The 11,989-nt window shown below is 54.5% G+C and overlaps 1 protein-coding gene and 1 long non-coding RNA gene across 5 annotated transcripts in view; one reads left to right on the forward strand and one right to left on the reverse strand.

The window, feature by feature from the left end:
- Nucleotides 1–11,989, forward strand: part of LOC127385015 (uncharacterized) — a 235,774-nt gene that overhangs the window by 205,143 nt on the left and 18,642 nt on the right. The window lies entirely within an intron of this gene.
- LOC127384973 (uncharacterized) lies at nucleotides 602–5,081 on the reverse strand. 4 transcript variants are annotated; one of them, XM_051620142.1, is made up of 5 exons: nucleotides 4,228–5,081; nucleotides 3,999–4,080; nucleotides 3,832–3,889; nucleotides 3,137–3,665; nucleotides 602–1,651 (listed from the first exon to the last, which is right to left on the reverse strand). In XM_051620142.1, exons 1-5 carry the CDS (start codon nucleotides 4,297–4,299, stop codon nucleotides 1,472–1,474), a joined length of 921 nt encoding a protein of 306 aa, XP_051476102.1. In that variant the 5' UTR covers nucleotides 4,300–5,081; the 3' UTR covers nucleotides 602–1,471. The 4 variants fall into 4 exon arrangements, with proteins under 4 accessions (XP_051476102.1, XP_051476086.1, XP_051476096.1 ...); XM_051620126.1 differs by lacking the exon at nucleotides 4,228–5,081 and having other exon boundaries at nucleotides 3,832–3,886; nucleotides 3,999–4,221; XM_051620136.1 differs by lacking the exon at nucleotides 4,228–5,081 and having other exon boundaries at nucleotides 3,835–3,889; nucleotides 3,999–4,221.

Genomic DNA, 11,989 nt, shown 5'->3' on the forward strand with positions numbered 1-11,989 from the left:
TCCCATGTCCAGTGCTGAGGGTGAAATGGGATACAAAAGCACTAGGGATTTTTCAGCCATGGGGTTTTTTGGGGGGCATTTAAAGTGGTACATTCTGACAAATGAGCTGCTTTGTTTCTGAGGAAGGAAAGGGAGGGTGATGCTTGACTAGAGAGAGGCCTAACACAATCGAGGTCAGCTTTAACTTCTGTATTAACTTATGAATGTGCTGAAGACTAGGCTTTTAAAATGCAGACAAATGTTCCAGCAGGTTTGCCCTGAGAAAGCTGGATGGATTCAAGGGGTTAATGAAGGAAAAAACTAGAGAATGTGAAGTTGCAAAAGCAGAGGTGGAGCAAGCCCCAGAGAAGAAAAAATTCTCTTTTCAACAGTCAGCCCCATCTGCTTTTAGGATTAATAGTGTCTTGAATGTACACCACTAGGGGAAAAAACCTCCTTGTGAACACTCAGATCTGTAAAGCTCAAGTGAATGTAGAAGTAGTGCATTTATTAACTTGTGGTGTTTTCTTCCTGGAGTTTCCTAGTTCTAGATTTAAAAATGGGGACAAATCAAATTGTTCTGCATCTTCTGGAATATGCAGAGCTAGTAAAGTTACAATAATTGCAAAAGAATTTAAAGAAGAGTTTAATATTTTCCAAAACCTTTAATATTATAACATATACCTTTCCACAAACTGAAGCTGTGCTCACCCACTTAGCTTGAGAGCTCCAGTGCCTTAAGTTCTTCAGCAAAAGTCTGGTGTGACCCCCTCCAAGCAAAAAGCTTTCAGAGAGGATTCTGGACCACCTAAAACTGAGGGAGCACAAAGCTGAGGCCTGTACATAGCAAAGGGGCAGAATGGGTGTGTGTCCCATCCAGCTCTGCTTCCAAAAGTGGCCCTTTACCATAAGCACCTGAGTGTTCACTTCCCAGGATGCCTCTCAGACAATACTGAGGCTGTTCCTTATCTCGGAAACTTCACTCCCCTGCAAGGAGTCCTTCTGTCTCTGCTATCCCTACTTCCAGCCAGTTTAAGCCATTCTTGCCCATGGGCCTCCTTTCCTGTCGTACCAGATCTTTCCTCAGTCTCAAATTATCACTGCAGAACAATCAGAATTTCCCTTTTGGAAGTTTCATGCCACCCCAAAACCAACCATGAAAGCCCAGCAGCATCCCAAACCGCTGATGTTGGTGCTCAGGGTGCAACCCACCACCTTGAGCCACCATCTTCCTGGCACCTTTCCTTTAGGTCTTGGTGCATGTGGATGAGATCCCCCTAAGCACAGAGTCTGGGCACTCAGGCCATGGAATGGATGGATGGATGGGTAACCCAAGGAACCTCTGACAAAGAAAGTATTTAATTTTTAAACATTTGAGATGCGTTCCCAGTCCTGCACTGAACAGCCACTCGGTAGCTGCCTGGGCAGCCTAGACAGTGTGGCAGGGCTTCAAGACGTGCTTTTATGTGGTTGAAGCCATACGGCACGTGGATCACTGCTCCACAGCTGGGGGCAGGCAGCAGCAGTAACGCCTCCCCCAGGCCTTCAGGCAGCGCCACAGCCGGGCACAGCCCTCCCGCAGGCGCCTGCTCCTGGACTTTTTGGGGCTGGGGCCCTGGGGCTGCAGCCTGTCCTCCTGCACCTCCTGGTGCTCCTGCTCCTCCAGCACCTCCTGGTGCTCCTGCTCCTCCATCCTGCTGGGGGGGGAAGGAGGGCTCTCCAGGGAGGATCCCACTAGGGGCCCCCAGTGTCCCTTGCCCCTTGGCCATGTCTCCATCCAGCTGCTTGTGGATCGGCGTGGACCGTGTGTGTCCAGCCTGGATGGCATGGTAGGATGCCAGGACATGCTTCCAGGTGCTTGAGGCCATGGCTGGAGGGCTGCTGGGGGACACCTGCACATCCAGAGGGCTCTGTGCCCTGTCCCCTCCATGCCTGGGGACCTGCTTCTGCTTGATCCCTGCCGGCACTTCCAGCGTGGAGTCCTGGCCAAGGGCTGTCCCTGACTCCCCCACCAGCCCCTCCCTTCACAGCCTCAGGAGACCAGCAGGGTTCTGAGCAGGGGAGTGCTGCCAGCTCTGCCATCACTCCAGGCCAGGGCTCTGTTCAGGAGCAGAGGGAGCTCTTCCCTGGAGGGAGCCTGTGAAAAAGGGGCTGCTCTTAGGCAGGGCTGGCAGGGAGGCCAGGGACTCCGGGGTGGCTGCAGCTCCTTGTCTGACATCCTGGACAGGGAGAGCAGGGAGGAGGAGCTGCTACCTGGCAAGGAGGATATGGAGTCTGGGGAGTCCATGGTGGTCCACAGCTGTCTGCTTGGTACCTCCAGGGTGGCCCTGCAGAGAAGGAGAAAAAACTGACCCCAGTGCACCCGGGCCCCTCTGTTGGGGCTCTCGGGCAGCACCCCCTCCCCATGGGGCAGGCAGGGCTGCCCAGAACGGGAGGGTTCAGGGCACAGGGTGAGGGTGTGGGGCAGGATCAGGGGTCTCCCCCAGCACTCATCCCGTCTCCAGGCTTCTCGGGGTTCCTTCACTCCTCCATCCTCGAGGGGAGAAGCTGCTGAGGGAGGAGACAAACTGAGCAGCCGGCAGCCCCCATCACATCCCCGGGTCAGGGCTGCCATGGGGAGCCGGCCGCGTGTGGGGAGCTCAGTGCCAGGGCCACTCACCAGTCTGCTCCTCCAGCCTGGCTCTCCTCTTGCTCTTATTGCTCGTCAGCCTCTTCCATGACTTCTGCAAGGATGCAGAGCAGCTGGGTGAGACAGGAGCAGCTCCCAGCCCCACGCCAACTCCCCCCATGCCACTCCACACCTCACCAGCCCAGCCAGGCCCACTCCACACCACAGCACAGTGGGCTGCACTGCATGTCACCTACCTGCAGCCCCTGGATCCCAAAGCTGGCCGCGATCAGGCTGAGCTGCACCCCAAGCATCACCAGTGGCAGCATCTCAGCCCGGCTGGGGGTGTGGGAGGTCTCCACAGCACGTGGATCACTGCTCCACAGCTGGGGGCAGGCAGCAGCAGTAATGCCTCCCCCAGCCCTTCAGGCAGCGCCACAGCCGGGCACAGCCCTCCCGCAGGCGCCTGCTCCTGGACTGTGTGGGGCTGGGGCCCTGGGGCTGCAGCCTGTCCTCCTGCACCTCCTGGTGCTCCTGCTCCTCCAGCACCTGGTGCTCCTGCTCCTCCATCCTGCTGGGGGGGAAGGAGGGCTCTCCAGGGAGGATCCCACTAGGGGCCCCCAGTGTCCCTTGCCCATTGTGCATCGGCCTGGGCCATTCGTGTCCCGCCTGCATCTCATTGTAGCTTGCCAGGAGCTTATTCCAGGTCTGTCTGGATATGGGTATAGGGCTGTTGCGGGCCCTCTGAATATCTGCAGGGCTCTGTGGAGTCATCTCCCTCTGCCCGGGGACCTGCTCGTCCGTGGTTTCCACCAGCAGTTCCAGCAGGGAGATGTCCGTGGAAATGCTGATGCTCATTATGCGGCTCGGGGCACGGGTCTCAGGTGCAGGTACAATGGCCACGGTGGGAGCTACGTCCGTGGATTCCAGTGGCACCTGCAGCTCCTTGTTTGGTGACTCTGCAGTCATCAAGGGCAGGGAATGGCTGCCAATCTCAGGGCTTCTGTGCAGGGTGGAAACGGAGCACCTGGAAGCCTGTGGGGTCTGCAGCTCCCTCTTGGACATCTTTCTGCTGGGCCTGCAGAAGGGGAGAAGAATTAGACCCCACTGCACCCCAGCCCCTCCAGTAGGGCCCTCGGGCAGCACCTCCTCATTGCCTGGGGGACAGGGATGCCCTGAACAGGAAGGTTCAGGGGACAGGGTGAGGGTGTGGGGCAGGACCTGGGGATTCCCTCTGTACTCACCACCTTTTCCAGGTGAGCAGAGGTTCCTTCTTTCCTCTTTTTGACTGGGAAGAGGCTGCTGAGGGAGGAGACAGAGTGAGGGGCTGGCAGCCCCCAGCACATCCCCGGGTCAGGGCTGCCATGGGGTGCTGGCTGCGTGTGGGGAGCTCAGTGCCAGGGCCACTCACCAGTCTGCTCCTCCAGCCTGGCTCTCCTCTTGCTTTTTTTGCTCTTCTTACTCTTCTTAGTCATCAGCTTCTTCCATGACTTCTGCAAGGATGCAGAGCAGCTGGGTGAGACAGGAGCAGCTCCCAGCCCCACGCCAACTCCCCCCATGCCACTCCACACCTCAACAGCCCAGCCCAGCCAGGCCCACTCCACACCACAGCACAGCGGGCTGCCCTGCATGTCACCTACCTGGAGCCCCCTGATCCCGAAGATGGCCGTGATCAGGGTGAGCTGCACCCCAAGCATCACCAGTTCCAGCATCTTGGTGCTGTCAGAGCTGCTCCCTAAGACACGGGCTCTGGTGCTCCCAGGGACCAGCACAGGCCCAGGATGTGGATCCCAGTGAGATCCTGGCTCCTCAGGAAGGGGAACACAAACGCTCCTGCTGCGTCAGCCGCTGCGGTTGCAGTCTGCCAAGACGCTGCCAGACTGCAGTGCCCACTGCTCGTGGACTGCTGCTCCCGGGGCCTGAGCCCCCTTTTATAGTGCAGCAGGCAGCCACACCCCCCTTTGTGACGTCAGATAACAGCCACGCCCCCCTTTGTGACGTCAGGGGCAGCCAGAGCCCCCCTGGGGAACATGGGGGGGCGGCCAGAGCCCCCCTTGCTGACATCTTTCGGCGCCCCAGTCCCCGTCTGCTCTGGGCAGATCCAAGGGCTGGCACCTCATGGCAGAAGGCAGTGGGGGCAGCTGTGGGAAGGCCACGCTCTGCAGGACAGGGCACCTGGTGTTTCTGCAGAGGGAGGGAGAACCACCTTGTCCATGTCTGCGCCCACCCCCGGCAGCTCCGCTCCAAGGCCCTGGGGCCACAGTGGGGCCTCCAGCAGCCCTGGCTGCTCCTGCAGCTCCATCCTGCTGAGGGCTGGGGGGAAGGGCTCCCTGGGCACAACCACCCCAGCCCCTGCCGCCCCTCACCCCCCGGCCAGCTCTGCCTGCAGCAGCAAGTCAAGACTTGCACTCCAGCTGGAGCACCCTCAGCTTGCCCTCTGGCAAGCCCTTGCTGCACAGCGCTCCTCTCCCTTGCCAGCAGCTTGCGATGCCTGAAGGAGCCTCCAGAGAAAAACGGGTGACGGCCTTTTTAGCAGGGCCTGCTGCAATAGGACAAGGAGTAATGTCTTCAATGAAAACAGGGCAGACTCAGACCAGAGAGAGGAAGGCACTTTTTACACTGGGGGTGGTGAGACACTGGAACATGTTGCCCAGAAGAGGGGTGGGTGCCCCATGAAATACTGAGCTCCCCTGCAGGATTTCTGTACAAGGAGGACATGAAGCTTGGCTGCAATCCTGTACCTGCTTTGTGAGCAGCAAGCCCCAGCCCAGCAGTGCTGCCTGTTCCCTTGGGAGGCTTTAGAGCAGCTTCTCCTCCAGGAACTGGGACCAGACAGCAACTGAGAATGGTGTTGCGGGCAGAACAGTCGGGAGGCGAGACGCATCTGCACAGATTAAGATTTGTTGCATAAAACGTTGGGGTCTGAGCTCTTTAAAACAGAAGGCACAAGTACAGTAAAATCACAGCTTCAATGGGCAATTGGAACAGAAGCTGAACCTTGAATGGAAAAGGTGTCTTAACAGTCACATTTGCTCCTTGTAGCTAAATCAAACATGAAAGGTTTACCATTTAAATGCTAGCAACTTCCTTAGTATCGAGTTTTATAGTAGGCCTAGAGCATTAATTATAAATTTTAAAGGATTCTATAATGTTTTAACTTAGAGATGAAAATCACTTCATGTGAAGTTTGCTAATAAAGACAATCAAGGCGTGAATCTCTCTCGCCCTTGCCTGTCAGTAGCTGGGTGTCCCTGTGGGTGGGTGGTAATTCTCGAGAATGAGTGTCACTGGCAGGTGTCCCTGCTGGCGAGGAGAAGGTCCCGTAACCTCCTGGGAAAGTGGACGGGAAGTCCCCTCGATCAGAGATGGGACCAGGCTTTTAGAGAATCAAGTGGATTGTCTGCTGTCATTGAACTATTAGCTATACCTGCAACATCTCTCATTGGAGAATCAAAGGGAAACAGCGGAAAAAATCATGAAGGCCACGTGTTCCCTCCAAGCAAACTCTTTTGTTTATCTGTTCATTCTGACTTGATCTCTGTTTCAGGCCTAGTTGTGGCTGGGCTTGAGCTCTCTTTTCTTCAACACTGCAGAGCAGCTGGTGTCATGAACATCACCTTGGCCTCTGTAACGTTCAATGTTGTTGCCAGCTGAGAGTTTTCTAGGCCTTCCCTTTCTCACAGGAATCTTTCCACGCCAGGCCTGGGCCTGCAAACCTGAGAAGGGGATGATGCTCACAAAGACAATGCCTGGAACCCACCAGCCCGATGTATCCATCCGTCACCCCTGGGCCCTTCAAAAGAACCAGGTGCTTAGAAACCAAGTTGTTGCTGCATTGCAGCAGTTCAAGGGATATTGTGCCACCTGAAGCATGAAAGAGGGGAAAGTGGAGAAGACACCTTTCGCGTGCCAGACTGAAGGGACATCAGCTTCTTCCAGCCCCTCCAGAACAAGATAGAACAACATTCCTTGTTTTCAGGAAGAGTATGGAGATGCTTTGTCCTGAGTTCTGAGTAGAATCACAGCTAAGGTCAAAGAAGAGGCTTCCAGGAGATTCAAAACAAACTTCAGTGCCCTGCTCTTCCTTGAGTTTCTCAACACAGAACTTAGCAGCTCCTTCTCAGAAGGAGAACGTAACTTCAAGGTTTTCCTCACAATGTCTCCCAGGTCCTAATAACCATGAGGCTGATTTTACTCCTCCTCCATGTCACTCTTCATACCATAATTGGGTTGAGAACAGCCCTGAGGAGAAGGACTTGGGGGAGCTGGCTGATGGGAAGCTCAACCTGAGCCAGCAATTTGCACTTGCAACCCAGAAAGCCAATCGTGTTGTGGGCTGCATCAAAAGAAGCGTGGCCATCAGGTCAAGGGAGGGTATTCTCCCCCTCTACTCTGCTCTGGTGGAGACCTCATAGCAGCCTTCCAGTAGCTGAAGGGGCTACAGGAAAGCTGGGGAGGGAGTTTTTACAAGAGCATAGAGTGATAGGACAAGGGATATTGGCTTTAAACTGGAAGAGGGGAGATTTATGGTAGACATGAGGGTGGTGGGACACTGGCACAGGTTTCTTACGGAAGCTGTGGGAGGGCTCTTCCCTGGAAGTGTTCGAGGCCAGTTTGAATGGGGCTTGGAGCAACCTAATTTAGTGGAAGCTGTCCCACTAGGTCTACCCATTATTGAGAGATACAGCTAGAGACTCAGTTTGAATCTGTTCTAGTAGAAGCTGACAGTAATGGCCTTGGAATTCCGTGCACGACCTGCAGAATCCCTCAGCATGCAAATAAACACTGTAAATAATCAAGTCAACTTCTACTTCTTTTCTGGCAAGGCAAAGGAAAGGAGGGATCTTGGGAAATGAGTGGCAGCCTCAACACACTGACACGCAACCAGTGAGAGGGAAGCTCTCTATGTGGTGGTTACTGGTGGATATTTCACCTGATTGACATGCTTTAAAGCATTGACAGGTATTCAAGGAAGGCTGAGCTCCTCATCTTGAGACTATTTCCCGTTCGTGCCAGTCTCAGATCCCTAGAGAATGTAAAATCACCACCCAAGCAAGATCAGTTTGGGCCGACTAGTTATCTACTAGCTGGACATGGACTATGGGACTTTTCCGTTTGGCCTGCTGCATTTCATCAGAGTTGGCAGTTGTGGGAAGATTGACCAGAGCTGTCCCAAATTGCTGAGCTTCTCTTGCAGCAGCTTCGGGATAGGGAAGCAAGCTAACTTCGTGTGCTGATCTCTGCCTGGCAATGAGCAGGGGTGAAGGACAAACCACTTGCTTATCTGTCCTGGTTTGAGCCAGGATGAAGCCAATTTTCCTTTTTACTGACTTTTTTTTCCTTCAGTGAGCTTTCTTTTAACTAGCAACATTCTGTTCTAGCTAGGCTGATAAGACACTGGAATGTTTTTCTAACTGCTGGGGCTTCAAGGTCACACCTTCACTCTGCCGGCTCAGACACTACGGGGAGATCTATGACCCCCCTGCAGGAGGCTGAGTTAGACAGACAGCAAAACTGGCCAGAGATATTCCATTCCATATATCTACGTAAGCTCAGAGGAAGGTCAGAGATCACAGAAGACAACTTCCTTCCTGCTTCTTCTTCCCTTCTCTCCCGTCCATGGCCGGCATCCAGGGAGGACTCCGTCCATCCATCACCGTCGACCCTTAGGCTCGAGCTCTCCTGACCCTCATCACTCTCCCCTTTCTCCAGCAGCAGCTCCAGGATTTCTCGGGACTGTTCCAGCTGAGGGGAGTGTGGTGGGAGTTGCTGGGGGTGGGGGAAGGCGGGAGGCTCTTGCACATACCTGAACATATTTGTATATAATTGTATATATGTTCTTATATCATTAGTGTTTAATTAAAGCTGTGTAGTTTAGTTTTCAATCCAGCCAAGTCTCTCTCTTTTTCTCTCTCTCCTTCCCTACCTGGGTGGGAGGGGGAGGGAATCGAGAGCATTGCTGTCGGACCCAAGTCAAACGGTGACATTATCTAAGACAACCCCCATCATTCACAGAATCCTAGAATCATTAAGGTTGGAAAGGACCTATAAGGCCATCAGATCCAACAGTCAACCCAACACCACCATGCCTACTAAACCATGTCCAGAAGTGCGACACCCACGTGTTTTTTGAACACCTCCAGAAATGGAGACCCCAGCACTTCTCGGGGACACATGTTCCAATGCCTGACCACTCTTCCAGTACAGAAGTTTTTACTAATATCCAATCTGAACCTTCTCTGGCACAACTTGACTCCATTGCTTCTCTCCTCCTGTCACTGGTTATGTGGGAGAACAAATGAACACCCATATCACTACAACCTCCTTACAAACAGTTGTAGAGAGCAAGAAGGTCTCCCCTCAGTCTCCTCTTCTTCAGACTAAACAAGCCAAATTCCCTCAGCCACTCCTCCTAGGACTTGTGCTCCAGCTTTGTTTCCCTCCTCTGGACACATTCCAGAAACTCCATGTCCTTCCTGTAGTGAGAGGCCCAAAACTGAACACAGTCTCTCAGGAGCCACCTCACCAGTGCTGAGGACAGGGGGACAATCACTGCCCTAGTCCTGCTGGCCACACTGTTCCTCATACAGGCCAGGATGCTGTTGGCCTTCATGGCCACCTGGGCACCCTGCTGGCTCACGTTCAGCCAGCTGTCAACCAGCACCTCCAGGTCCTTTTCTGCTGGGCTGCAGCTTTCCAGCCTCTCTTCCCCAGGCCTGTATTGTTGCCTGCTGGTGTTGTGACCAAAATGGAGAACCCAGCCCTTGGCCTTGTTGAGCATCATGCAATTGACCTCAGCCCATCAATCCAGCCTGCCCAGGTCCTTCTGCACTGCCATCCTACCCTCAGGCAGATCAACACTCCCACCCAACTTAGTATCATCCACAAACTTACCGAGGCTACACTCAATCCCCTCATCAAGATCATTGATTAAGATATTAAACAAGTCTTGTCGGAAAACTGAGCCAGGGGGACAGTGCTTGAGACAGGCCACCAACTGGATTTAGCTCTGTTCACCACAACTGTCTGGGGTTCAGCCATCCATCCAGTTTTTAACCCAGAGGAGAGTGAACTTCTCTAAACCGTGCAACACCAGCTTCTCTAGGAAAACACGGTGGGACCCATGTCAAAGGCTTTACTAAAGTCCAGGAAGACAGTGCCCACAGTGACCCTCTGTGACAGGACAGAGATCCTGTAGCCACATGGTTGTGCAAGGAATAGCTGGAGGCAAAGCTGAGAGCCAGAGTGGTGCCAACATGACTGAGAATGTACATCTGCAGCAAGTGTTGATTCTGCTTGCTTCTCCCCTCTCTTCACTAATACCACCATCAGCCTGCTAGGAGCCAATGGGAGCAAAAGAGATGACCCAGTCCCACCTGGACAAGAGCTATAAAGAAGAGGTATGAGGAAGAGAATCCCAAATATTTACACATCTGTCTCAGTGCAAGGCCTTGGTGGGGCTCTGAAGCAGGCAACGTTGACTCTGATAGGAGGCTGCACACGTGTCATCCTTGTGACAGAAATGGTTGACAAAGCCTGGGACTAGGACTGGATCCAGCTGCCCCAAGACTCCTCTCCGAGATGGAGTTTAGAAAGCAAGGGGTCCAGTCTGAACCTCGTGACTGAACAGGAGGACCTTCCCCAGCCACATCCCCTTTTACAGGACACCCTGCCCCACTGCCCTGCAGTTTCCGTGCTGTCTCAGCCCCTTTCCTTCCAACGGGGCCTCTTGGGCTGCCCTGGCAGGGCTCCCTCCTTCCCCCGGGGTGATGCTGCTCGTCTCCTCGCGCTGCCCCTGCTACAGCAATTCCTCCTGCCAGCATCCCTGCACAATCCCAGCGAGCCCAAGGACCCTCTGAGTCCCGTGCACCCCTGTCTCTGCTTCCCCGGTGCTTCTGACTCTCATCCCCCTGCCCCCCCATACCCACTGGGGTCCCCTCTCAATTCACGGCTGTCCCCGTCACCAGCTCTTGAGGATCATGGTCCATGGCCTCTGGTCCTGGCACTGGGCACCCCTGGGAAGAATCTGGCTCCAGCCCCTTGGCACCTTCCCTGTAGGTATTGGTGGATGTGGATGAGATCCTCCTGAGCTCTCCCTTCTGCAGGCTCAACAGCCCCAGCCCCCCCAGTTGAGGATCCCCTCCCTCAACCTGCTGGCCTCCCTGCTCCTGACACCCTCCCTGCCCTGGACACCCTTGGCCACCTCTGCTTGTGGCACACTCGCTGCCCACCAGGACCTTCAGCCAAGCAGTTTTCCAGCTGAGTGGCCCCAGCCTGTGCTGGTGCCTGGGCTTCTTCGTCCCCAAGTACAGGACTTTGCACTTGGGGGAACGTCAGGAGGTTCCTGCTGGCCCTTTTCACCTGGTCACACAGGTCCCCAGATGCCAGCACACTCACACCCACCCTCCACTTTAGTGGCTGCCCAGTGCCAGCCTGGCCCCACAGGGTTCGGGCACTCAGGCACCCCCAGCCACAGGATGGATCGACGGATGGGTGACCCCAGGAACCTATGGCAAAGAAAATATTTCATTTCCAAACATTTGAGATGGGCTGTGGCTCGGGGCCGTTCCGAGTCCTGCACTCCATGGGCTCTCCTCAGCTGGGGAAACCGTTGCTCCAGGGCCTTTCCAACCCAAACCATTCTATGATGCACAGAGCCAGATGAGCACTTCTCAGCTCACAGCACAGCAGACACGAGCTGGCCAGCTTGACAGACCAGCATGGCGGGCTTCCATGGAGACCACAGCCTCCAACTCAGCTTTGCTCCCCAGCAGGTGTGTGTGACCTGCTCACAGGACAGGAAGAGGGCCCTGCAGACAATGGGAAGCAGTTGGCCTTCTAGTGCCAGTAGGAACACCTTGAGACAAAGTAGTCCCCATCATTTTCCCACCATCACCAAGGAATTCCACCTTCCACCTTACATCATCTTTGAGTACAAATCTAACAAGGACAAAGAACTCTCAACACACAATGGACTCCCCTACGCACACGCGCTGTCCCAGTTGCACTTTCCAAACTCACAGAAATAAGCAAAACACAAATGAAATTTAAGATCAGAATTCATGATTGACCTCCCCTGAATAAATAATAAATAAAAAGCATCCACAGAGCCCCAGAAGCACAGGGATGGAAGACACCTAATCAAGGGCTGATCATCTAGTCCAGCCCCCCTGCCAGAGCAGGGTCACCGAGAGTAGCTCACAGTGGAACGTGTCCAGGTGGGCCCAGAACTGGACACCGTATCCCAGATGTGGCTGCATCAGGGCAGAGTACAGAGGGAGGAGAATCTCCCTCCACCTACCAGCCACACCCCTTCTAATCCACCCCAGGATGCCATTGGTCTTCTCGGCCACAGGGGCACATTGATGGCCCATGGTCATCCTGCTGTCAACCAGATCTGAC

The sequence above is a fragment of the Apus apus genome, chromosome 1 (genome assembly GCF_020740795.1).
Source record: "Apus apus isolate bApuApu2 chromosome 1, bApuApu2.pri.cur, whole genome shotgun sequence".
Classification (NCBI taxonomy): Eukaryota; Metazoa; Chordata; class Aves; order Apodiformes; family Apodidae; genus Apus; species Apus apus.